Below are 26,203 nucleotides of genomic sequence, written 5' to 3'. Positions count from 1 at the left end.
CCCTTGGGTCCCTTATGGCTCTACAATTCTACGATCCTTTCCCGAAAAAGAGCTTCTGCCAGCCAGTGCAGGCGATATTAAGTTAGATGGATGTTTTGACTCAGTGGGGAAACAGCAGTTTCATATCAATTCCCATTATTGACATTAGTCCTACGATCCTGGCCTGAAATCCCAGAGCGCTGCTGCCAGCCCATGCAGGCAGTATTGTATTAGATGGATGTTTGGACTCAGCTTCTTATCACCTGCCAATATTGATATTTAGGGCAATTTTTGAAGATTTTAACTGCACACAAAGGTTCCCTGGAAACCACAGGAGTCCAAAGCCGGGTTAAAGAGCCCAGCCCTCTCCCCCCTCCTTGCAATTTTGGGCAAGAAACTCAGGACAAAGAGTAAAATTCACAATTTTAATTCCAACACTTGTACAAAAAAGCCACAAAGCTTTGTTTTCAAACACAGGTGTTTTTTTTTGGGGGGGGGGTGTTTCTGAAAAGGCCGCAGGTATTCTATAAAAATATGAACCGGGAAACCGGTTCTTTTGTGTACGTTCTGCACTGAGCCACAGCATATCAGGAAAATCATATTTACACATATTTACAACGTAAGGCCACTGTCCCAACATTGGGGGGGGGGAATCAAAATACGCCCCTCCCCTGGAGACCAGCTAGCTTTGGAAAGTGGAATGCAATGTCAGAGAGAAGAAGAAAACTATTTTCTTCCATCCCCCCCCAAATGTCTTCGAAATGCCCAGATTTTGGGGTCTGATCTGCTCCCCGAAAGGCACAAAAACCCCACACGACCCCCCAAAAAAACTCATTTTCTCTGCCTTCAACAGCGCAAAGGTTCCTTTCTCTCTCCTGCCAAGCTCTTCCGACCTTCTTTACCCCACCTTAAAAACCCACGGTGTGGATCTTCGCGCCCTGAAACCCAGAGCGGCGAGTTCGAATCCCGTCTCCGCAAAGCTTAGTGGGAGATAAAATCGGGGGGGGGGGTCACCCCAAAACTTTCGCTCAACCCCGCAACTTGTCCCACTGCCTGGGGAATCTCCCCGCCCAGTTTTCCCGCCCGTAGGTGTCGTCGAAAGAGAAACCGGGACTGCCGGATCGTGTCTGAGTCACAAGGCAGGCATTTCCCCCTGGGGGGTTCGAACGTCCCCATTTCCGCCTCTGTAAACCCCGCAGGATCGGTGCCGTCGGTCTGGGACACCCCAAGCCTCGCCTCTGCCGCCTCTGGGGGGTCAAGGAGCCGTCTCCCCGCCGGAGCCCCTCTCCTCGTTCGCACCCAGATCGCGGGGTCTCCTCCTTCCTCGCCTGATCCCGTTCCCGGGAAATCAAAAGAGATCTGTTCCAAGAGATCCGATGGCAGGCGCCTCTCAGCAGGTCATGCAACGGGGGCGGATGGCGGCGTCCGATTGGGGATTGGGATCCACCTAGGAAGGAGAGGAGGAGAAAGAGGTGTTAGCGAAGATTCGTTGAATCCCAGACGGGACCCTGGCGGTCATCTAGCCCAACCCGCTTCAAGGCACGGGGTTCGAGAGCAGAGGAGGGCATAGCTGCCAACTGTTCCCTTTCTTAATAATAATAATAATAATAATAATAATAATAATAATAATAATAATAATTTATTTATACCCTGCCCTCCCCAGCCAAGACCGGGCTCAGGGTGGCTAAAGGGAATTTCCCTTATTCCGAATAGGATTCCTCGCAAGAAAAGGGGGAAATTGACAGCTATGGAGGAGGGGCAGCCCGGCACTCGCTTTAAGGGGTGTCCCCGTCGAAGGGACCTGAGGGGTCACCCAGCCTGTGCAAAGAGCCCCGAAACTCAGGGCCGTGGGTTCGAATCAAGATCCCTGCATGATCTGCGGGTTGGATTGGATGACCACTGGGGGTCCCACACCCAAAACAGCCTTGCTCCTTCTCCCCACCAGCGAGGCGGCCAAGCACGGCCCGCCGCCTTTTGGACGCCAGGGTTTCTAGTCCTCAGTGAGCTCACCTCGGAATAGAGCGGAGGCGGCCGGAAGCGGAATTCCTGGATGTAGGCGAAAAACGGCCCTTCGAGGACGCCGGGGGGGCCGCTGTCCTGGCCGGGCGGCGAGAGGGTCTCCAGGGGTCCCTCGCTGGAGACGACGGACGAGTATTCGGGAGGAGCTGCAGAGAGAGCGCAAGGGGAAGAGTTACGGGGTTGCGTGGAGCAGGTCTTATTTTTATTTTATTTTATTTTATTTTATTTTATTTAGGGACCCCGACTTTTTCACCTCCCCAAGGCGGCTTGGCACACCTGGTTGTTCCTCCTCCGCCCAACATCCCTGCCGGGTGGGATAAGACTAAAGCCTAAAGCAACCAGGATGCTGTCAGACTACAATTCCCATCGTCCGTGGTCACGCCGGCTATGGATAATGGGAGTTGTAGTCACTTTTCTAAAAAAGGTCTTTATATAAAATCGTTTTTTTAAAAAAAGTTATTTATATAAAGCTATTTTATAAGAAAGGTTTGATAGATAGATAGATAGATACAGATAGATAGGTTTCCAGCAACTTTACACAGGTTCTTTATATATGCAGTTATTTCGTAAAGTTGCTTTATAAAGTTCCCTTGATAAAAATAGTTTTTTCAAAAGTTCTTTATATAAAATCATTTTTTAAAAAGTTCTTTATATAAATTCATCTTTTAAAAAAAGTTCTTTATATAAAGCTATTTTGTAAGAAAAGTTATTCATATATATATATATATAGACAGAGGTTTCCGGTCTTTTCTAAAAGACTCCAAATTTGTATCTTTTCTCGGTTGGTGCCGATGGGTCTACTCTTGAGTAGGACTTAGCTGGCGAAAACCCTCTGCGACAGATGCACGCAAGGCAATGTATGAAATGGCCTTGCAAGGATTCTTTACGGGGTTCTTACCCTCAGGCTCTTCGGGAATTCCCATCCGGACCCAATCCAGACTGACGCTGTACTGGCTGCTGACGCTGGAGGTGCGGCTACCAAAGGGGTGCAGGGGAATCGTGCCGATGACCAGAGGCAGTTCCAGGAACAGCTTCGACGTCCCCGGGATCTCGATGCAGACCTGCCAGGCGGGCAGAAAACAGGAAATTTATAAATATAAAAATGAAATAATGGCCTCCAGATCTGCTGCGGAAAATGAGATCCCCGCTCTGAGAATGGCAGAGAATCGATGCTTAAAACATAAAATCAGAGAGTTGGAAAGGGACCCGACGGTCATCTAGTCCAACCCTGAAAACCCTGGGTATAGGGCAGTATCTAAATTCAGAAAATACTCTATTTTTCCGTGTATGAGACTATATTTCCCCCCTAATAATAATAGTACCGGAACGGGTTACTTCTGGGTTTCGGCGCTTGCGCATGTGCAGAAACGCTAAATCGCACTTTGCGCATGCACAGAAGCACCAATTGCAACCCGCATGGACCACATTCGCAACCCAAGCTTCCACTGTAGTATTATTATTATTATTATTATTATTATTAGAATTTAAACACCGCCTTATACCCTTGGAATCCCTTCCGACTCTCTGAATATCCAAACTCTCAAAAAGCCCCGAATCAAAACCCCAGTGAGCTTTGCTGCCAGCCTGTGTTGGCGACACCAGGGGGAGCAAGCAGCCTGCAAGGGCTCTCCGCGGCCCCCTGGAACCACAGAGGGTCCCCCAAAAGAGGTTTGGGGGGTTTTCCAGACCTCCCTCCGCACGCCAAGCCGGCTCTGACCACCAGGCTTTGCTGCCGGCCCGTGTCAGCGACATTGGATGGAGCAAGCAGCCTCCAATGGCTCTCCGCACCCGCCCTGGAACTGCAGATGTTTCCTGGGCTTTCCCAGGACCTCCCTCCCCACGCCAAGCCGACTCCGACCACCAGGCTTTGCTGCCGGCCCGTGTCGGCGACACTGGGGTTTCCGGGGGTTCCCCTCCCTCCCTGGCCCGCTCTGCCCACCGGGCCCTACTGCCCCCTGGGCTCACCTTGAGGGCGTACTCGACGTGGATGATGTGGCACTGGAGGATGGAGGGCCCCACGGGGGGGATCTTGAGGGCCCGGCCGTGCCACACCTCCCTCTTGCCGGCCGCGATGGCGTCGCCCACCATGGAGGCCACCACCGACTTCTTCTGCTTCTTGGTGCCGCGCGCCACAAAGGTCTGGGTCTGGATGATGGCCGCCTTGGGCACCACCGTGCGGGTGCTGCAGTTGTCGATCTCGGCAAAGATGGGGATCACCTCGCCTGCCAAGGAAATGGGCGCATGGCTGCGTTAGAGGGAGCAGGGAAACCCCTTTTTTCTGGGGGCCACCCTGTTTCTAACGCCGGAAAAACTTAGCCATGGATTTCCCACCAGCCAGCCGGGTTTTTATTACACTGTCGGCGCCGGTAACGCGAAGGTTGCGGGTTCGAGAGCTGCTGCGTGGCAGCGGGTTGGGCTAGATGACCTGCAGGGCCCCTTTGCAACTCTACGATTTGACGTTTTTGTCACCGTTCTGCAATGTGTTTTTAAGGTTGCATACTGTGCCCTAGGATCTTCTGATAAGGGGCAGTACATAATAAATAATAAGAATAATAAGAATAATAAGAATAAGAATGAGAATGATAAATAATTATTAAGACATCTGAAAAAATCAGGGAAGTTTTCAGTGTTTGAACTTTTATTCTGTTTTTAATGCTCTGTTGAAAGCCACCCTGAATGGCTGGGGAAACCCAACCGGGGTATAAATATATTATTATTATTATTATTATTATTATTATTATTATTATTGGCAGGGCAAACATTTTAGCTGGACTTTTGGGAAGCGAGGAAATCTGTTGTGGGGAGCGAAGGGCTGGCAGCCAGCTCTCCGTCCTCAGAGGTTATTTTTAACGGAGGCCAGGCAGCCGGTGACGCCTGCATTTTCAGGGGGTCAGACTGGATGACCACTGGAGGACCCCGATGCTTCAAAGCCACTGCGTTTCCGCAGGGCCACCGGCTGATTCCCCGCATGCCAACCCTGGAGGCCACAGAGTCAAGTGCCCAGGGTCCTCTGGCCGATGGGCTGAGCTTTGCCATGAGCCCCACGCACCCCGATTTCCTCTGCCGCCCACGACTCACCTGGGGTGTAGCCTTTCCGGTCGATCTTGGCCGAGACGGAGACCAGCCCTCGGTTGCAATACCAGGCGCGCGCCAGCTTCTCCTTGGCACCGGCTTGTGGCGCCTGACGGGCACAAGCAGAGAAGACCAATTATTATTATTATTATTAAATCCATTTTCCAGATTAAAATTCGCATCACAACATAATATTCCCAAGAACCTCCTGGACTTTCCCTCCTCCTCTTACTGTTAATCCTTTCCTTCTGCATCCAAATTTTAATATCTCCATTATGTCCAAAGGCCATCGTTACACTACAAGTGTTATTCCAGAAGATATTATTATTATTAATTATTATTATTATTATTATTGGCAAAACGTCCTGGGTTCAAAAAGGGCTGGGAATAGCCCTTCTGAGCAGGAAAAAAGGGAGACCCAACGTTGCCAGGCAGCCATAGAATTGCAAAACCGGCCTTTTTTTTTTTCCTTTTTCAATGTTATTTTGATTACGTTAGACCTTTAAACATTTCTCTCCTGCCTTTTGCAATCTTCCTTTTCACCTTAGAATATGTGGTCAGTTGTTTTCTTTAATCCCTTTTTGTAAATTCCGAAAATGCAATAAAGTGTGTGTCTGTGTGTGTGTGAATTTCAAAACTTGAAGGAACCCCGAGGTTCATCTAGCCTGACCCCATAATTTGCCCGGCGCGGGGCTCAAACCCGCGACCCCGAAGGTCCTCACGCCCTACCAGCTGAGCTATCCCGAAGTCGGGGAATCGGTCGCAGATTTGGAGACTCGTCAAGAGACCCCTGGGGGTCATCCAGCCTGACCCGGATGTTGCAGAGGTAGCAATGAGCGAAGGGGGTTTGTTTTAAGGCCGGCTGCTTCCCCTGGTTCCTGATTCGACCCAAATCCCTCCCCAAAGTGCTTTGCCAACTCACCAGTAACGCCGGCGTGTTGATATCAATGGGCTCAATAATGGTGAAATCCTTTTTGGCCTTCTTGACGGAGGACCAGGGGCGATGGAGCTTGGCTTTCACCCAATAGCGAACGCTCCCATGTTTTCCCTCGAAGGAAGTGGCCAAGGATCTGTCAAGGGAAAGGAAAGGAAGTATGAAAAACGAGGCCTAATAATAATAATAATAATAATTTATTTTTTATACCCTGCCCATCTGGGGGGGTTCCCCCAGCCACTCTGGCGGCTTCCAACAAAATATGAAAACACAATAATTCACCCACTATTAAAAGCTTCCCTAAACATTTCCCTCCTGCGAGTCTGGAACCCAACCCAAAATATCTTCCATTTCGTTCTGTTTCACTTTTAATTTGTGCCTTTTTATGTGGCGACATGCAAGGCGGTTTAAGGCAACCAAATGTACAAGAAAAAACAGACGCCGTAATAAGACGTTGCTTTAAGATGGAACGGTTCCCACCGAATAAAGGAATATTCCGCAATCGATTAGAATAGCACCCAGTAAAACTGACTCTCCAAACATCGGCAGATGTTTAATAAAATGCTAACTTTAAGATGGAACGGTTCCTATCAAATAAAGGAATATTCCATTATCTATTGGGAGACGATAGCAGCCAGTAAAATTGACTCTCAAAACATCGGCAGATGTTTAGCCGCAATAAAACGTTCACTTTAAAACGAAACGACTCGTCTCAAATAATAAAGGAACATTCCATAATCTGCAATAGGACCCAATAAAATTAGCTCTCAAAACAATATAATAGCTGGACAGAAATTCGCTCCTGACAATAAATAAATTACTAAACTACAATCCACAAAAGTCACAAGGCATAAAATAACACACAAAACCACGTAAAAGGATCACATTGAGAAACAAAGACAAGTAACTTAGAAAACTATCTTTTTTATAAAAAAATTATGGGTCGGTATTTTGTACTGGGATTTGAAGTTCTTTTTATGTTTGAAATCGCCCGAATTTGTTTCATAGAGTTGGAAAGGATTCAAAGGGTCATTACTCCCCCTCCCACCACAAAAATGCCCTCCAGAAATACCTGTGGGGGCATCAGGTTGGGCAAAGGCTGATAGCAAAACGATAATCGTAATAAATGCAACGGGGACATGCAATGGCGCCCGCTGCGCTGACATGCAATGGCGTATGGGTTTTTGCCACCAGGTGCAATCGCCCACAAATCAAATAAGAATAATAAGAATAATAATAGTATTTTGAAATAAGTGTTTGACTTACTCTGGCAGCTGGAAAGTAAAAGGGAATTCGTGTCGTCCGGCCTGAAGGACGGTGACGTCTCCGTTGTCTGTTGGGAAAACAAGAAATAAAGGAAGTTGAAATGAATAACAGAGCTTTTAAAAAAAGAAGATGTTTTTCTGGAGCTGTTTTCCTGCAGCGGTCAAACGGGGGAAATTCAACACAACATCCACACTCTGCCAAAAAGCATGTGACTTTTTTTGGCTCCCCATAAACAACCGGGGAAAGTTCAGGCACACACAGCGAAAAGACACAAAAGGAAGGTATTACACAACAATATTTCTCTCTCTCCCCCCCCCCACAAATATATTCGGTTCCTACAGCCCAGGTGCCCTGCAAAGGGGAGTTTTTAACAGAAGGTGCCCCCCTCCAGAATTGCAAATATGCCCCCAAGATATCCCAGGGGTCTTGGAAGAGCCTAGCATTATGTAAGGGCCCCGGCTACCAGGAATAGAACCGGCTGGGGCAAAAATCTTAGGAAGTTGAGCCGAGGTCAGCAAGGCCAAGGGGGGGGGGAGTCCCAAAAGCCGGCAGCCGCTAATTTACCCCCTGGGAAGCTGCAAACAAACATCCCACCCCTATTCCAGAAACCTGCAAATCCTGTTTTCCATCTGGCCTCTCTTAAGGGAAAGCTGGGCCAGAGCATGCAAAGGAATCCTATAATTGTTGGGAGGGGACCCTCAGAGGTCATCAGCCCAACCCCCCGCCATGCAACGGGGAAGGATGGCAAAACGGTTCGTCTTCTGCATGCAGAATGTCCCAGATTCAATTTCCAGGCGTGTATGGGGGGGGGGGGGACGGGACTCCTAGCCTGGAAATCTCAGAGAGCTGCGACTGCCAGCCTGTGTGGGCAATAAAGGTGGGCTTCATATAAGCTCACCACCCAGAGAGTCTCCATCTCTTAGGAAGCAGGAGATATGTTGAGGTGCCTGGACCCGAGAGCCTGACTTGTGAGGCTCTGGGGTTCTCTAAGCAGCGGCAGCCCTGGCGGAGGGCTGCTGCCAGCCAGTGCTGGCACTACAGAGCCGGGTCCAAAAGCAGCTTCCCTGTCGAAAGCTCCTCTTTAGGAAGTAGCAGAGCCGCTGCCCTGCTGAGTCGGCACTGCTGAGGTAGAGAGGCTTCGCAAGCAACGTGCAGAGAGACAGACTGGGCGCTTGAGCGGCGCTCCCGAGGAGGGGAGAGGAGAGCGCTGCCGGCCCGTGTCGGCCCTACAGAGCTGGCTGGACAAGCAGCTTCCCTTTGGAAAAAGGGAGTTTTTAACGTTGCATTAAAAACTCCGCCGAGGCGGAGAGGCTTTGCGAGAGAGAGACGGATCGCGCCGGGCAAGCAGGCAGGCAGGCGCGCCGGGCTCCCGCGGAGCGCAGGGAGGCGATTGCGCGCTCTGCCCGCGCTCAGAGGACGCCTTACCTGGCGGGGCCAGGAGGGTCTGCCGGTGGCTGAGGAATTCCACCTGGTCGCTGTAGCTCTGCGTGTAAGCGGTGCTGGATCCGGCGCTGCGAGACTCGGTCCAGTGGACTTTGGCCGCGCCTTGCGCATGCAGGTGGAGCGCGCCCAGGCGCGCCGTGCCGGACAACTCCAGCACCACGCGGCCGGCCACGCTCTCCCCGGAGCTGAAGACCGGCGGCGAGGCCACCTCGGGGCAATCCAGCTCCACCGAAAGGCGTTTCACACGGTCGAAAAGCATCCTTGCGTGTCAGGGAGCCTCTCCAACTCTTCTGTGCGCACTGCGCCGCGCGTAAAGCTTTTTCAAGGCTCTCCAAACCGCGCCCCCTGGATCCCAGCGCCCTATGGGCGCAGGGGGGGCGGGGCGCGGCAAAAAGCCATCCCCCAGAACCCCCCCATCCACCCCCCTTTTCCCACCCCCAATGCCCCCAGGTCTGGCCGGCAGCTGCAGGCTTTGGCAAAAACAAGGCAGCGAGCATGCGCGCCCGGGCTGGTCACTTTTGGAGAGATAAACTTTCCTCCAGTTGGGCAGGGAAGGGAAGGCAAACACAAAGCTGAAAAGCCTGAGCCAACCGACAGATATCCATCTCTCCCTCTCTCGTCTATTGATTTTTCAAATTGTTGGTTCTATTTGTATCACAACTTAGAAACGTTTCCATTGGATTTGGGGGATTTGTATCGCCGCGTAAAGTTACAAAAAGCAAACGCCAATTGCCCAACGGAAAAGCCGGTGGCGAAGCTATAATTCACCCTCCGACGCACGCCTGTCAATGTATTTATTCTTTCATTTATAAACCGCCCTTTGTCAAGATCAAATCGGGATTGAAAAACGTAACAGCAGTCAGTAAGGAAATATATACAGTAAGAACTATTTCCGTGCCGGTTAAAACCTTCAAGAGAATAAGTTACTGTCGGCCCCTTATTTTTGGCTTAGTGAACTGAAATGATAAAATTCTAGAGTTGGACAGGGACCCCCTGGGGTCATCCAGCCCAACCCCCTGCAGTGCAGGAATATTTGGCCCAATGTGAGACTGGAACCCAGGACCCTGAGATTAAGTTACTCAGTCGGGCCAGTTTTGCCTACACTGGCTGGCAGAAGTTCTCCAGGGTTTCAGATTTGGTGTGTCCCCCCCCCCCAGGCCCTACCCGGAGGCGCCAAGGGGGACGTTTTGCACACCAAGCTCTGCTCCTTCGAAAGGCACTAAGAATCTAGTCCTCATGGTTTACGACCACCAGAAACGGCACAAGGATTGAATCAACAAACAAGCGTTTGCGACGGGTAGTTTCCATTGTGAAGAAACGCAAGAGCGTTGTTAACTGTCGCAACTCACCGCTGCTTGTTCCCGCATCACGGGGGGTTGGGCTGGATGACCCCCAGGGGTCCCTTCCAACTCTGCAATTCGACCATTCAATTGCAGCTGTTAAGTAACCGACAATTAAATCTGATTTTTCCCCCAGAGGTCTGTCTCAAGAAGACACTTTCCTCTTCTTGCGTAATTCCCGGCTGGATCCCTCGCTTGGAACATAGGACAACTGGCCCACCCGACTGGTATTGCATGCACAGACCGGCAGCAGCGGCGTCCTGATTTAAGCGTCTCTCCCAGCTCTGCCTGGACCCTTCTGCATTCAAAGCAGGTGTTTTAACCCTTTCCTGGAAAACTAAGCTTGCCTCTTACTGAGTCGGACAAGGGGGACCTCAGGGGTGCCTACACTGACTGGCAGCAGCAGGCAAGGGGATATTTCCAGACGCCTTTGTAGGATTGAGCCGTGCCACCAACATGTGCCAAGCGGCCTGCCCATTTGAATTTGCCCACAACCTGCTTTCTGCCCCCCAACCTCCTGACATGGGCCTGCCCTAGATTCCCACCCACCCCAGCCATTTGATCCCGGGCCAACGGGCTTTGGAAAGAGACGAAAGGCGTGCCTGTGTTTCTCTGCCGGCGGGCAGGACACCTAATCTGGGGCATGCGGGGCGTGCCTCTGGGCCCACGCCGAACTCCGTGGGAGACAGGGGAACTCCTGGCCTCATGGGGCTGAATCACGCCGGCAGGAAAACCCACGAGAATGTTTGGTGGCGGAATGGGCTTCACTGCACGGAGGTTTTTCAGTGGATTCCTGCATTGCGCGGGGTTGGGCTAGATGACCCACCAAACTCGACAGCTCTGCCATCCAAGTCCAATTCCTCTCTCTCCAGCTTCTTGCAAAGCCCAACCAGCCCAGGACAAAAATGTAAAATCTCTGGGGGGCTGCAAGCAGACGGCAAGGGCGGTAGGGGTCCCCGAAATCCCCTTTTTGAATCACCCCAGTGTCCTGCTCCCAGCCTGAGAAGATCCCAAGCAAGGTCTCTCACGCCCTGCGGCGTTTATGCACCTCCGACCCCCACAGGCAGCGTTGCACAGTGGTTAGAGTGCTGGCCTGTTAGGACCTGGGAGTGAGACCGGGGTTCGAATCGCCACCGAAGCTTCTCTGGGAGGTCTTGAGGCTCTCTCTAGTCAGGAAACTCAGCTAAAGCACCCAGGGCAGAAGAATAAATAAAGCAGGTAGACTGCGGCGATCTGTGGAGGCTCCACAGAGATAGGATGAGCCAGGAAAAAAAGAATTTCCAGGGGGAAACGAGACCAAGAGGGGTAGAAAACAACAACAGCAACACAGAAAACGTTTTGTTTGGAGCAGAAGGGGCAGTCCTTGGCACCAGAGCAAAGGGAGCTGCAGCCATCTGTCCCCTGGCACTGACTTCCACCGACTTTGCTGACCCCTCCTGGCGTCTGCTGAGAACTAAGTTCGAATCCCGGCATGTTGTCTTTGCAAAGGACAATGGTGACGCTTAGTGGCTCAAAAAGGAACAGCGTTGGTCAACAGAGTTACGAAAAAAACCAGCCAGAAGTCGTTTTTGCTAGCAAATACAGTGGTCCCTTGGTTCTCAGACTTGATCCATTCCGGAAATCCCGTTCCAAAACTGTTTTTTGTGTGGAATATATGTTATATGGTAATTGATGGACCTCATAGGCATCTCAAACCATTTGCATTCGCCCCATAGGACGCACACACATTTCCCCTTCATTTTTGGAGGGGGAAAAGTGCGTCCTATAGGGCGAAAAATACGGTATACACACACACACACACACACATATATACACACCCTATATATAGAAAGGAACAAAGCAGGGATATTTTAGGGAGCAGGCGAGCAGATGGGCCCATGACTTACATCAGAGGAGCCCACACAACACAGAACACTGTTGCTGGATGTAGATTTTATTCCATTTGTTTTTCATCTTATATTTTGGAAATGTACATCCAGTTTTTTCCCCCTTTAATTTTTTTGGGGGGCCTGCAAAAGAGTGGGGCCTTAAGCTATAGCTTGTTTAGCTTATACGTAAATCCAGCACTGGCCTAGATAGATAGATAGATAGATAGATAGATAGATAGATAATAGATACTGTAGATAGACAGACAGACAGATAGATAGATGATAGATAGATAATAGCTACTGTAGATATAGATAGATACAAGATATATAGATAGATAATAGATACTGTAGATGGATAGATAATAGATACTGTAGATGGATAGATAATAGATACTGTAGATGGATAGACGATAGATAGATAGATAGATAGATAGATAGATAGATAGATACTGTAGATAGATAGATACTGTAGATAGATAGATACTGTAGATAGATAAATAGATAGATGATAGATAGATAGATAGATAGATAGATAGATAGATAGATAGATAGATGATAGATAGATACTGTAGATAGATAGATAGATAGATAGATAGATAGATAGATAGATAGATATAGATAGATAGATATAGATAGATAGATGATAGATAGATGATAGATAGATAGATGATAGATAGATAGATAGATGATAGATAGATAGATAGATAGATAGATAGATAGATAGATAGATAGATAGATAGATACTGTAGATAGATAGATAGATAGATAGATAGATAGATAGATAGATAGACAGATAGACAGATAATATTTTGGAAATGTACATCCAGGCTTTTTTCCTTCAATTTTTTTGGGGGCCCCCAAGAGAGTGTGGCCCGAAGCTAGAGCTAGTTCAGCTTATACGTAAATCTGTCACTTCTCGAACCCGTGGCTTCACGCCTCAAGAAAGGAGATTTCGATGCCCCTCCCAATTCTATGATTCTTTGTCTCTCCCTGAGCTTGGGCAGCTGCTGCCGGTCATGGTGGGCCATATGGGCCCGCCTAAATGGGCAAATATGCCCAGCGATTTCGCGCCAGGAAGCGTCGCCAAGCAGTTATCAGGCGAGTCGTGCCGGATCCAAGCAGCAGCAAGGAGCTTCAGCATTTACCCAGCCGGCCCTGCGTTCGAGTGACGCTGAACAAACATCGTCTCTGAGATCCCCAGAAGGGTTTCTAGGGGGGGAAGAGATGTCGCTGCCGGGAATTGGGCCTGGCAGCTGCGAAAAGGCCGAATTCCACCCTCGCGAGATCCTGAGCAAGGGAACTGGAAATAAAACTGCCAATATATATTGCATATTTCACTTCCAATGTTTTCTTTTGAAATCTTTACGATGTTTGTTCCCTTCGCCGCATCTTACACACATCCTGCGGCCGCTGACCTCCTTTGCAATGTTTTATTTGGAATGCCTTAGTTTCCTGTTAATTTTGTTGCTTTGAATGTGCATTTTATACTTGACTTTCTTCGGGAATGTTTGGGTCCAGATTGTTTTATTCGGTGTTTTAGTGTGTTGTGAACTGCTGTGAATTGTTATAACAAGGCGATGATTGGATTGTAATTGAAAACGAATAATAATAATAGTAATAATAATAATAATAATAATAATAATAATAATACAACAAAAACAGCAAGGAGACGGAGATCTGTGGGGTTGCGAGTGCGGGAACCCCTCTCAAATTATATAGGTGCCCGAGCCCTCGCCAAATTCCCCACGAAGAGGATGGGCACCCGCAAATTTTTGCGCCAGGGCCCTGCACTCTGCGTGGCACCCACAAATTTCTGTGCCAGGGCATTTCACCCTGCGTGGCACCCACAGATTTCTGTGCCAGGGCCCTGCACCTCGCGTGGCACCCACAGATTTCTGCGCCAGGGCCCTGCACCCTGCGTGGCACCCACAGATTTCTGTGCCAGGGCCGTGCACCTTGCGTGGCACCCACAGATTTCTGCGCCAGGGCCCTGCACCCTGTGTGGCACCCACAGATTTCTGCGCCAGGGCCCTGCACCCTGTGTGGCACCCACAAATTTCTGCGCCAGGGCCCTGCACCCTGTGTGGCACCCACAAATTTCTGCGCCAGGGCCCTGCACCCTGTGTGGCACCCACAAATTTCTGCGCCAGGGCCCTGCACCCTGTGTGGCACCCACAAATTTCTGCGCCAGGGCCCTGCACCCTGTGTGGCACCCACAGATTTCTGCGCCAGGGCCCTGCACCCTGTGTGGCACCCACAGATTTCTGCGCCAGGGCCCTGCACCCTGTGTGGCACCCACAAATTTCTGCGCCAGGGCCCTGCACCCTGTGTGGCACCCACAAATTTCTGCGCCAGGGCCCTGCACCCTGTGTGGCACCCACAAATTTCTGTGCCAGGGCCCTGCACCCTGCGTGGCACCCACAGATTTCTGCGCCAGGGCCCTGCACCCTGTGTGGCACCCACAAATTTCTGCGCCAGGGCCCTGCACCCTGTGTGGCACCCACAAATTTCTGCGCCAGGGCCCTGCACCCTGCGTGGCACCCACAGATTTCTGTGCCAGGGCATTGCACCCCACGTGGCACCCACGACGGCAGTGCCAAGCCTGCTCTCCTGCCCTCTTACCTGGGATCAGGTGCGTATTCCTTCTCAGGTAAGTCTGGAAGGCGGTGTAGTCGCTGTAGATGGTGTTCATGCCCACGCTCTTCCCCTCCAACCAGTGGGCAGTGGCCAGGCCTCTGGCACAGACAACCAGCGCTCTCACCTTTTCGTTGTTTTGTTGTGGTCGACATTTTATGAATTTCCCGAAAATAACAAAAATGAAAAGAAAAAAACAACACAAAATCATCACAGAACGAAAAAACGCACATCATAAAGCAATTTTTAAACTATGTTTTTTTTGCACCACTCCCCTCTCCCGTTCCACTGTTTTATACCTGTTCCTGCAGGTCTATAAAACTTTGTCCCGTTTCAAAACCTCCTTCACCTTCTTACAAGCGTCTTTTGAAAGTTACACTGATGTGGAAATTTATGCACAAAGCTTAAGAAATACGCATTAAACATTTGCCCTTTTAAAACAACACAACAACACAACACAAAGTCCTCTTTCTTCCCTGGGGTTCAAATAATCCCATTTCTCCTGCATCGCTCCATAATTTATTTTGTCAGCCTTTTTTTAATCTTTTTTTGCTCTATAAATCCATCAACTCCTGTACATCCCAATAGCATAACTTCAGGGTTTTTTAAAATAAAAATAATTTTCAGCATTCTCTCACCTTGACCCTCTTGGCTACGTCCAGCACTACCTGCCCGGAGAGGACCTCTCCGCCCCGGTAGACGGTGCCACCGCCGGGGTGGCCATCCAGCTGGACCACGAAGCCCCTCACCCGGGTGAAGGGGTGCATGGCAAAAAAGGGGTGTCCCTCTTGCCAGGGAGCCCCGTGGGCACGGTGCCTTGCTGGAAGCTGGCAGAAACCCTCAGAAAGGGGCAAATTTTGGGGTGGCAGCTGCTGCTGCTGCTTTGGGGCAAATTGGGCTCCAACTCCTGCGCCCTCGGACAGCGCCAGGGCTGAACTGACAGCGACAGGCAAGGAGAGGGAAAGACCTTTGCCAAGACCCCTCCCTCTGCCCCCCCTTCCCTTTCCAAAGCCCTCCTCCTCCTTCAAGGGAGCGTCTTAAAACTACAGGAGCCAGAGAGGCGGCTCCTGGGTGCCAGCTGCCGCAAAGCGCAAGGCAGGAGGGGGCCCTGAGTTCGAATCCTGGTCCCTTTGGGGTGGGGTTTCCCTTTGGCACAGCCGTGGGTTTTTTGTGGCTCTACAAAAGGGGGGCGGGCGCTTAGAGCCAAAGCATTGAAAGGAACTCAGTTGACGGCAAATATAACAAGAAAATAAAGGCGCTTTTTAAAATTAAAAACAAGCTCGTTTCTTCCACTCGAATCCGGGGTTGAATTTCCTCTTACATCCCTCCTGCAAAACGCTCTTGTGGGTGGGGTGGGCATCCTCAGTCGGTATAGCACGAGACTCTGAATCTCGGGGTTGTGGGTTCGAGTCCCGCGCTGGGCAAAAAAAAAAAAAACAAAACCCCTGCATTGCAAGGGGTTGGGATGGATGACCACGCGGGGTCTCCTTCCACTTTACGCACTCTTCCCTGGGCCCCTCGCTCTGGCATCAGCTCAGCTGCTGCGACGTTGGCAGCGGCAGAGGAGAGGCGGTTTGGAGGAAGAGACTTCGGAAACTTTCTCCAAAAAATTGGCAGCGCCCTTATCTCCCAGCTGCAGGAGCGGCTGGCGGGGCGAAAATAAGCCCTGGGACGTGCGGAAGGAGGCGGTGGGGGGGGGGGCACACAGGCCGAGGGAACATCGGTTTTTCACATTCCTTCCCTGCCACGCCCGGTTCTGCGGAGGCGCGTTTTTGCGCAGGAGGAGAATTTGTGGCTCCGGGGTTTGGGTGCGAAGGAGGGGGGGAAACGAAGGCGAGAAACGACAAGGGGTCGCCCCCCCTCCCTGCTGGCGGGGAACAGAAGCCAGGGGTCGGGTTTCAGCCCTGGGGGTGCGGTGGAGAGCTTCGGGGGGCTCGGGAATAGGCGTTTCCTAGAAGTACGTGGGAACAGGGCCTCAGGGTCTTGGTCTTACGCACTCAGGGTCTCACACACTTCCCTGGGTCTCACTGATGCCAAACACCTAAACAGATTACAGTGGTACCTCGGCTTACATACGCTTCAGGTTACAGACTCTGCTAACCCAGAAATGGTGCTTCAGGTTAAGAACTTTGCTTCAGGATGAGAGCAGAAATCGTGCTCCGGCAGTGTGGCAGCAGCAGGAGGCCCCATTAGCTAAAGTGGTGCTTCAGGTTAAGAACAGTTTCAGGTTAAGAACGGACCTCCGGAACGAATTAAGTACTTAACCCGAGGTACCATTGTAAAAGGACTTCTTGGTGAATAACCGTGTGACGCTGTGGCAAAATAGGCGAACGCTATTCCATGAAATGACCTTAACATATTGGAGAACTGGGCACAAGCTAACCAAGCGAGTTTCCGCAGGGACAAAGGTAAGGTTCCTCGCTTAGGCAGGAAGAAGCAGATGTGCAAATGTTGGATGGGGATACCTGGCTCACGAGTAGGACACGTGAAAAGGATCGAGGGGTCTGGGTGGACCACAAGCTTAACACGAGTCCACAGTGTGATGCAGCAGCAAAAAAAGCGAATGCTATTCTAGGCAGCATCTGCAGAAGATTAGTGTCCAGATCAAGGGAAGTCATTTTTTGTTGTTGTTCTTGTTTAGTGGTGTCCGACTCTTCCGAGTCGCATTGTGCTCAGAGTAGACCCATTGAGGGCTATGTGTATATATATTCAGGTTCATTGTTGTTGTTTAGTCGTTTAGCTGTGTCCGCCTCTTCGTGACCCCCTGGGCCAGAGCACGCCAGGCCCTCCTGTCTTCCACTGCCTCCCCCAGTTTGGTCAAACCTTCGAGAACACTGTCCCACCATCTCGTCCTCCGTCGTCCCCTTCTCCTTGTGCCCTCCATCCTTCCCAACATCAGGGTCTTTTCCAGGGAGTCTTCTCTTCTCCTGAGGTGGCCAAAGTATTGGAGCCTCAGCTTCAGGATCTGTCCTTCCAGTGAGCACTCAGGGCTGATTTCCTTCCGAATGGAGAGGTTGGATCTTCTTGCAGTCCATGGGACTCTCAAGAGTCTCCTCCAGCACCAGAATCCAAAAGCATTAATTCTTTGGCGATCAGCCTTCTTGATGGTCCAGCTCTCACTTCCATACATCACTACTGGGAAAACCATAAGTGACCACAGAGCATATATTCAACACATATTCTGCATGGACCGGTTGCACAGCAACATGTGCAAATGGCTTGAGATACCTATGAGGTCCATAAATGACCATAGAGCATCTATTCAACACAAAAAACAGCGGCAATTTGTTGTGGACAAAGGACCGCTGGACATATAAAGGGCCCCGTTACCTTCAGGAGCTGAGGGCCGCATCAAACCTCAATCCAGCCCTGGATGTGAGCAATCAAAATATCCCACCCACCTTGCCTAACAGTAGAGCCGGCTCTGAACGGCAGCGGCGAGGCCGAAAACAAATGAACTGAGGTGGCCAAAAGGCGAAATAGACATATGGGGTTTATTCGGTCAGGCAGACGTTTGCAGGGATGATTTTCTTCCGGAGGGAATAATTCGGCAAGGTGCCCAGGGGGAGGCTGCTTCTCTGGTTGTCCCCCACCACCAGGGTGATGGGGCCCCCATATTTGTTGGTGAAGGCCTCTTTCTGCTCCGTGCTGAACCAGCGCTGGTCCTTCCAGGGGTGGGCCAGGTGGGAATACTTAATCTGGGAAGGAAAGAGAGAGAGGGAGAGAGAGAGGGAAGGAACTTAAAGCAGGAATGGAGAGAGCTTGCCTGTTTGGGCTGTCGCAGGAAACTCCCCCCCCCCCCCAATCATTCAGTTTGTACAAACTTCACACACACTACATATGCCACACTTCTGTTATAAATTCATAGAAAATGAACCATACATCGGATTTGCACTGTTCCACTTTTATTTTACTCCATGAAGGAAGGACTACAAAATGGGGAAGGTTTGATACAGGCCAGCCACAATCCCTTCAGCATCCCAGCACATCCACAGGAGCCCTGCCCAGTTGCTATGCCAACCCTGATGGTCCCAGACAGGAGACCATCAATGTCACAAAGAACTTGCATATGGGAGTAGATTCAGCATGGACTGAAACAAAGGACAATGATCAGCTCTTGCCTCTGGGGGCAGGAAACTGCAAAGTCCCCTCTGTCACCTGGAAAGTCTTCATGGGGAGGGGGAAAGGGAACCAGCCAGGTGACAGGACACTCAGGTTACCACCACAACTCCTCCCTCAACCCCTCCTTTCTGTGATGTATGTATGATGTTTCTGGGGGGTGGGCTTGACCTGGAGGATGGGAGTTTCAAAAGTTTTTATAAGGTCTTGCACACCATCTTTCTGGGTCCTTCCTCTCTCCTGCAAGTGAGGGGAGCACCCTGTTGCAACAGTTCAATAAAGGCCAAGCCTACAGGCTGCTGTTTTGCTCCAAGTTATCCTGGTTGGTGTCTTTGTTTTTGTTCAAGGGAGCCCTCGGATTTTCCCGTTAACAGGGCCAACAGCCCATCTAGGGGGCTAGTCCTCATGGTTTGAGTTGGCACCCTGGCTGGCCTGGCCTAAGGTGATTCCTGACCTTCTGTAGCTCCTCCTCAGGGACCTGGCACTTCGCCTGGCAGTAAGGAACCAGCATGTCCTGGGTGCTGGTGGTGAGGCCCTCAGGCGCTGCGAGAGAGGGAGGAAAAAGAGGAGATAATACAGGGGTCAGCAGACTTTTTCAGCAGGGGGCCGGTCCACCGTCCCTCAGACCTTGTGGGGGGCCGGGCTATATTTTTGGGAAAATAAATGAACAAATTCCTATGCCCCACAAATAACCCAGTATCCCAGGTGTGGTCTGACCAAGGCAGAAGAGAGAGGGACTAAGACTTCCCCATCCCCTCCTGGCAAACAGAAGGGGAAGAAATGGAGGCAGGGAGAGATTTGACTTTCTTCGGCTCCATGATCACTGCAGATGGTGACAGCAGCCACAAAATTAAGAGACGCCTGCTTCTTGGGAGAAAAGCAATGACAGCATCTTAAAAAGCAGAGACATCACCTTGCTGACAAAGGTCTGTACCTCGGGTTAAGTACTTAATTTGTTCCGGAGGTCTGTTCTTAACCTGAAACTGTTCTTAACCTGAAGCACCACTTTAGCTAATGGGGCCTCCTGCTGCCACTGCACTGCCAGAGCACGATTTCTGTTCTCATCCTGAAGCAAAGTTCTTAACCCGAGGTACTATTTCTGTGTTAGCGGAGTCTGTAACCTGACGCGTCTGTAACCTGGGGTACCACTGTATAGTTCAAGCTCTGGTTTTCCCAGTAGTGGGACTCAACAACAACGATAATAAATAGATAAAAAGAAAAACGCTCTCCTGTTTGCTGAGTCTTCTCTCTCCCTATCCGAATGAGACACCGACCCGGGGTTTGGCAAACCGCGTCTTCCGGCCCCCCAAACCCCATTATTACCGGGATAATTGAAAGGGATGTTGCTCTTCATGATCTTCCACTTGTTCACGTCCAATTTGTGGGTCTCGGGGGGCGGCTGATAGTCCTCGTGTTGCGTGGTGCAGAAGTAGGCATAGCGGTTGTCGCCCAAGGTCAAGACTTTCCGGGGTTTGGGGTTCGCCTGGGACGCTGGCTCCTCCCGGTTCGGCTGGGCAGAGAAGACACGAGAGTCGCGGGTTTGAGTCCCGCGCTGGGCAAAAAGATCCCTGCGTCACGGGGGGACAGGGACCCCCGGGGATTTCGCTACCTCTCTGTAGTAATGACGGTGGATGGTGGTGGTGGCGTTTTGCCTGTTCCTCTCGGGGTCCCGATCCCCTCTGAGAATGGAGGACTCATTCTTCCTCGCCGTGATGATGCGCAACGGTCCTAGGGACATCCCGGCGGAAGAAACAATCAGGCGCGGGGTTTTTGCTTTTCCTCCTCCCGCCCCGATCCCCTTACCTTTCATGCCATGCTTAGGGAAGCTTTTAATATTTGGTGAATTATTGTATTTTAATATTTTGCTGGAAGCCACCCACAGTGACTGGGGAAGCCCAACCAGATGGGTGGGGTATAAATAAATAAATGATGATGATGGTGACAGCTTTCCAATGGCCAGGGTATAAATGGCTGGGTTATAAATATAATATTATTATTATTATTATGGCTTTCCAATGGCCAGGGCCTGTTTTATTTTTAAGCTGCTCTGGAAAAGATTATTGCCCCAAGAAACCCGCTTTCGATTGCAGGATCGCTCCCTGGAGTTTTATGGGAGGCAAGAAATAAATGGAGAAATTATCAGAACCGGTCTCCGACCTCTGGGCAACCTCATCCAATGACACTCTACTCAAGAGTAGACCCTGTTGCACCTGAGTTCAGTTGTGCGCATCTCATTCCAGGGGTCTGAGTGCGAGCAAACCATTCTGGGGAGTGCGGCTAAGCGGTCCCTGAGCATGCACAGAGTTCCACCCCCCTCTTTGACGTATGTTAAAAAGCAAACAGCCAGAAGAAGCAGCTTGGGGGGTGCGGAGGGAATAGCAGTGGGGTGTCCGGACTTGAACCCGGTTCTCCTGACCTGGGTCCCTCCAGGGATACGCTTCAGACATGACGGTGGTAAAGTCTTGTCTCCCGTCTCCGGGCCGGATATTCGTCAGGCGGACCTGGGCAGCTGCGCTCTCCGGGTCATAGCTGTGGGCGAGAGATCGGCAGAGAGGAAAGAGAATATCGGCTCAGCGCATCGTTTCCCTGAATTGTGTTGGTTTTTAAATAGAATAATAAAATTAAAAATAATAGTAATTATTTTTAATTATTATTAGTTTGCTTCTTTATCTTGCCCAGGGCTGCGCAATGCAACTTACAACCAGACAGACAGACCCCAAACCACCCCCCAGATATACATTAAAACCAATGGGGCGGGGAATAAATACAATTTAAAAATCCTGCCCACTGTAGAGTTCAAAGGGACCCTGAGGAGCATCTAGCCCAACCCCGAATAGGCGGCCGACTCATACATAAATCGAACCGACAACCTTGGCATTAGAAGACATAAGAAGGCAGCCCTGTTTAGGGAGGTTTTTAATGTCTGATGTTTTATTGTGCTTTTATTATCCTGTTGGAAGCCGCCCAGAGTGGCTGGGGAGGCCTGATCAGATGGGGGGGGGGTATAAGTAAGTTATCGATATCGATACCGTTAATAATTTACACCCTGCCCATCTGGCTGAGTTTCCCCAGCTACTTTGGCCAGCTTCCAACAAAAGATTAAAAATACCCTTTTTGGACACCTGGGAATTTCAGTCTGAACTATCCCCAACAGAAAAGACTCTGGGTTTTCCCCCCAGTTGGTCCTTTTCCAACTCCGTTTTGAGGAGAGGCGACCAGAACGGCTCCGAATGCAACGGTTGCGCCGCCCGTTTTCACAGCGGCAAATCGGAAACCTGGAAACCTGCCGTCTGGAGGTCCGTCCTTACCGCTGGCTGTCCGATTCCTTGGGGGTGTAGGCCCGCTTTTGCTCGGTCAGCATCTGGTGGCACCGGGGGTCTCCGAAGACGACCGACACCAGATTCTGCAACGGAGAGCGTGCAGAGTGCATTCAGGGGGTGTTTTCACACCATCATCATCATCATTTATTATTTATACCCCGCCCTTCTGGCTGAGTTTCCCCAGCCACTCTGGGCGGCTCCCAATCAAATGTTAAAAACAATACGGCGTTACATATTAAAAACTTCCCTGAACAGGGCTGCCTTCAGATGTCTTTTAAAGATAGGATAGCTGCTTATTTCCTTGACATCTGATGGGAGAGGGTGCCACCACTGAGAAGGCCCTCTGCCTGGTTCCCTGTAACCTCGCTTCTCGCAGGGAGGGAACCGCCAGAAGGCCCTCGGGAGAGGGACCCCGGTGTCCGGGGTGGAGACGCTCCTTCAGGGATACAGGACCGAGGCCGTTTAGGGCTTTAGAGGTCAACACCAACATTTTGAATTGTGCCCGGAAACGTCCTGGGAGCCAATGTAGGTCTTTCAAGACTGGTGTTATATGGTCTCCACTCCCAGTCCCTAGTCTGGCTGCCGCATTCTGGATTAGTTGTTGTTTCGGGGTCACCTTCAAGGGAGCCCCATGGAGAGTGCATGGCAGTAGTCCAAGCGAGAGATAACCAGAGCATGCCCCACTCTGGCGAGACTGCGGGCAGGGAGGGTCTCATCCTGCGTACCAGGTGGAGCTGGGAGACAGCATCACAGAAGGGGCCACAAGCATCATCCATAATAATATTTTTAATATTTATTTATACCCTACCCATCTGGCTGGCTTGCCCCTTCTGCTCTGGACGGCTTCGGATACATATAAAAAACACCGCAAAACAGCAACACAAAAATGACACGCTGATTTTAAAATGAGCAACTTTTACCAAACAAAGCAATATTCAGCAATCCGTTAAACAGCAAAGCTAAATAGCAGCACGCGGTAATTAAATAGTTTACAATTGCTGAACTGCAACCGGTGAAAATGACAGCACGAAACTGCGTAAAAGGGTCAAACTGAGGAACAGGGATACGCAACCAATGAAAACCATTTTTTTGTTTGTGCAAAATCTCACTGAACTCCAAGCACCTGAAATGCAGGAATCATTGAATAATAATAAATCAGAATTAATTGCCAGTTAATTAACAACTGCAATCGAATTGTAGAATTGCACAGTTGGAAGGGTCCCCCGGGAGGTCATCCATCCCAACCCCCTGCAGTGCAGGAATCTTTTGCCCAGCAACCCTGCGACCCGCAACCCTGCGACGAAAAGGCTCGTTTTCTGCCGTATGGCAGACCTACTATTCATGGATCCGCTTCTGGCCTTGCAGGGGCTGGACTACAGGACCTTTGGGAGCCCTTGGAACGCTACGATTCTGTGAGCTATAGCCCCATTTTACCCCCTCCGGGGACGCCAAATTGGATCGCCACCAAGTGGGAATTCGAACCCAGGCCTCCCAGCACCCTAACCACTACCCCACGCTGCCCGGGGCAGCCGGTTTTTCCAGGGTCCCGTAGGCTTTACCTCGTCGAAGTACTTTTCGGCAGGGGGCGCCCATTGCCCCGTGTAGTAAGTCTGGTACGTGGTCCCGAAATCGTGGCACCCGTGGCCTCTCAGGGGAGACTTTCCTCCTGCCAAGGAAGAAGGAGGCGGTTTTGTTCATACGTGGAAGCGAGAGAGTGTGGGGGAAATGACAGGAGCTTTTAAAAGACGTTTAAAGTCAGTATACCCAATTTAAAAAATAAAAATTAAAAACCCTTCCTAAGCAGAGCTTCCATGGAGAGATGCAGTCTACCTTGAGTGGCTTTCAAAAGCCAGGATTCTTATTAAAAATGGCTTTAAAATAGACAACCGATCTCAGTTAAAAGCTGTTCAACATGTTTAAAATGCCAGAATTTTCTTTTAAAAGAAAATTGTGTAAGCAGCTCCTGTCCGGTTGGCTCCTTTAAAGCAAGCAGTCTCTCTGTCCCTCTCTCCTCCCCACTCAGCTCGCTAAATAGCATTATTAGCAGCATCCTTCTCCACCCACCCCACGTGTGCTCCTTGTCCCTTGAGTGCTTTTCCTTCCCTCCCCACTTAAAACGTGGTTACAAAGCATGGATCCACATGGATCCTCAGGATTTTTGCATGGGGCTACCCCAAACTCACCGTCAGATCACAGGTCTGTGGCCACAGCATGAACCACAAAAATCATACATCCACTGTTTCATTTAGAATATTTTTTTTCTTGTTTTCCTCCTCTAAAAACTACATGCGTGTTATGGTCTGGTGCGTGTTATAGAGCGAAAAATACGGTATGTGGTCTCCACTCCCAGTCCCCAGTCCAGCTGCAGCATTCTAGATTAGTTGTAGTTTCCCGGTCACCTTCCAAGGGAGCCCCACGGAGAGCGCATGGCAGTAGTCCAAGCGGGAGATAACCAGAGCATGCGCCACTTTGGAGAGACAGTCCATGGGCAGGTAGGGTCTCATCCTGCGTCCCAGATGGAGCTGCCCTGGACACAGAACTGACCTGCGCCTCCATGGACAGCGGTGAGTCCAAAATGACCCCCGGGCTGCGCACCTGGTCCTTCGGGGGCACAGTCGCCCCATTCAGGACCAGGGAGGCCTTTCCACCGCCTCGTCCCCTAACCCAGCCACCCACCCACCATGGGCGCTCCTCCCCAGCCCCGCTCCCCCCCGGGCACCCCAAAGCACCGGGTGCCCCCCCGTGCCAACGCACCCAGGTGTTGACTGGGCGCCTTTTGGGCCGGCTCCATCCTCCCGTGGCTGGGGTACGATTCCTGGTAGAGCGAGGCGGGCAGCGGCTGTTTGTCCTTGTCCCCGCTGGGCACGCTGTCGTCCCACTTGTCCACCCTCCGGGGGGCGTCGCAGGGCAGGGGGGGCGGGTAGGGGTAGCTGTCCCGGGTGACGGAGGCGCCGGTGCCCTGGCGAAGGTCTCGGTGCATCTGAAGGTGGGGCGAGGGCGGCCGGGCAGGCACCTTCGCCTCCAGCCCCCGGGGTGGGTACGAGAGGTACGTCTCTGAGCGGGTATCCCAGGCAGAGGGGTCCATGTCCTGGTTGAGGACCCCCGCGCACTTGGGGGGCCGGATGGCCTGGCTGCGGAAGCTGCCCCACCGCGGCGGGTAGTCGATGCGGTAAGGCGAGATCAGGGTGGCACCTTCTGGGCGACGGTCGCCGCCCAGCTGGAAGTGCGAGGCTTGCAGGAAATGGGTGCTGGCCAGGCGCGAGGGGGTCCTGGGTACCTTGCGGACCTCCGTGACGCGGCCTGGGTTGGGGGGCGCCGTCCGGGGGTCCCCCGGGCACCAGCAAAGGGGCACCATCTTCTCGGGGAGCGTAAATGTGCCAGGGGTCTGCGGGAAATCGGAACCCGGCGTCCGGACACCCCCCTTGATTTGGGTTTACAAGCTCTGGTGCGCCCCCAAATCTTCCACGTTCCCTGTATGCATTGCTTTATAAAAAGTGGGGTGTGGCACCCCCTTTTAAAGCGCTCTTTGGGGCACGCGAGAAGCCCTGTTTTGCAAGGCTTTTCCGAGGGCTCAAAGGCGTCCCGGGGCGGAATATGGGTTCCTGGATTGTGAGGTCATAGGAACGGCGGTGAGGTCATAGGGGGAAATGGTGAGGTCATAGGGAAGTAACGGGGGTCACCCGGACGGAGCCTTTCTTTTAGGGGTTGTCGGAGTGGAAAGAGCGAAGGGTTTAATCCATTGAAGGGTTTAATCCATCGGTTGATTTAATCTGTTTATTTAATTTAATCTATTGATTTAAATCTATTGATTTAATCTATTGATTTAAATCTATTGATTTGATCTATTGATTTAAATCTATTGATTTAATCTATTGATTTAAATCTATAGATTTAATCTATTGATTTAAATCTATTGATTTAATCTATTGATTTAATCTATTGATTTAAATCTATTGATTTAAATCTATTGATTTAATCTATTGATTTAAACTATGAAAGAGCTATGAAAGGCTAGAGGGGTCTCAGAGGTAGAAAAGGGGTAGAGCTCTGTGGCCCCTCTATCCCTTTCCTACATCTGAGACCCCTCTACATCTTTCCTACCTCTGAGACCCCTGTATCCTTTCCCTACCTCTGAAACCCCTCTATCCTTTTCATAGCTCTGTGGCTCCTCTACCCCTTTCGTACCTCTGGGACCCCTCTACACTTTTC

The 26,203-nt window shown here is 50.9% G+C and overlaps 2 protein-coding genes across 4 annotated transcripts; both read right to left on the bottom strand.

Annotated features, from left to right (window-relative positions):
* Nucleotides 1-390: 390 nt before the first annotated feature.
* On the bottom strand, nucleotides 391-15,492 carry ARRDC2 (arrestin domain containing 2). 3 transcript variants are annotated; one of them, XM_082206511.1, is made up of 8 exons: nucleotides 8,696-9,007; nucleotides 7,271-7,337; nucleotides 5,993-6,140; nucleotides 5,077-5,179; nucleotides 3,964-4,220; nucleotides 2,897-3,059; nucleotides 1,990-2,144; nucleotides 391-1,426 (listed from the first exon to the last, which is right to left on the bottom strand). In XM_082206511.1, the coding sequence occupies exons 1-8, from the start codon at nucleotides 8,970-8,972 to the stop codon at nucleotides 1,370-1,372; spliced, it is 1,227 nt and encodes a 408-aa protein (XP_082062637.1). In that variant the 5' UTR covers nucleotides 8,973-9,007; the 3' UTR covers nucleotides 391-1,369. The 3 variants fall into 3 exon arrangements, with proteins under 3 accessions (XP_082062637.1, XP_082062636.1, XP_082062635.1); XM_082206510.1 differs by lacking the exons at nucleotides 391-1,426; nucleotides 1,990-2,144; nucleotides 2,897-3,059; nucleotides 8,696-9,007 and adding exons at nucleotides 3,132-3,686; nucleotides 14,544-14,682; nucleotides 15,194-15,492 and having other exon boundaries at nucleotides 3,828-4,220; XM_082206509.1 differs by lacking the exons at nucleotides 391-1,426; nucleotides 1,990-2,144; nucleotides 2,897-3,059 and adding an exon at nucleotides 3,141-3,686 and having other exon boundaries at nucleotides 3,828-4,220; nucleotides 8,696-9,012.
* Nucleotides 15,493-18,032: 2,540 nt separating this feature from the next.
* SAXO5 (stabilizer of axonemal microtubules 5) lies at nucleotides 18,033-25,524 on the bottom strand. The gene is made up of 8 exons (XM_082206477.1): nucleotides 24,749-25,524; nucleotides 23,554-23,660; nucleotides 21,983-22,077; nucleotides 21,091-21,203; nucleotides 20,284-20,402; nucleotides 19,998-20,184; nucleotides 19,129-19,217; nucleotides 18,033-18,253 (listed from the first exon to the last, which is right to left on the bottom strand). The coding sequence occupies exons 1-8, from the start codon at nucleotides 25,347-25,349 to the stop codon at nucleotides 18,050-18,052; spliced, it is 1,515 nt and encodes a 504-aa protein (XP_082062603.1). The 5' UTR covers nucleotides 25,350-25,524; the 3' UTR covers nucleotides 18,033-18,049.
* Between the last annotated feature and the right edge of the window lie 679 nt (nucleotides 25,525-26,203).

The sequence above is a fragment of the Podarcis vaucheri genome (assembly GCF_965113315.1).
Source record: "Podarcis vaucheri genome assembly, chromosome: 18".
Classification (NCBI taxonomy): domain Eukaryota; kingdom Metazoa; phylum Chordata; class Lepidosauria; order Squamata; family Lacertidae; genus Podarcis; species Podarcis vaucheri.
The sequence above is the reverse complement of the archived record's forward strand: the minus strand, read 5'-3'. Positions and strand labels throughout refer to the sequence as shown.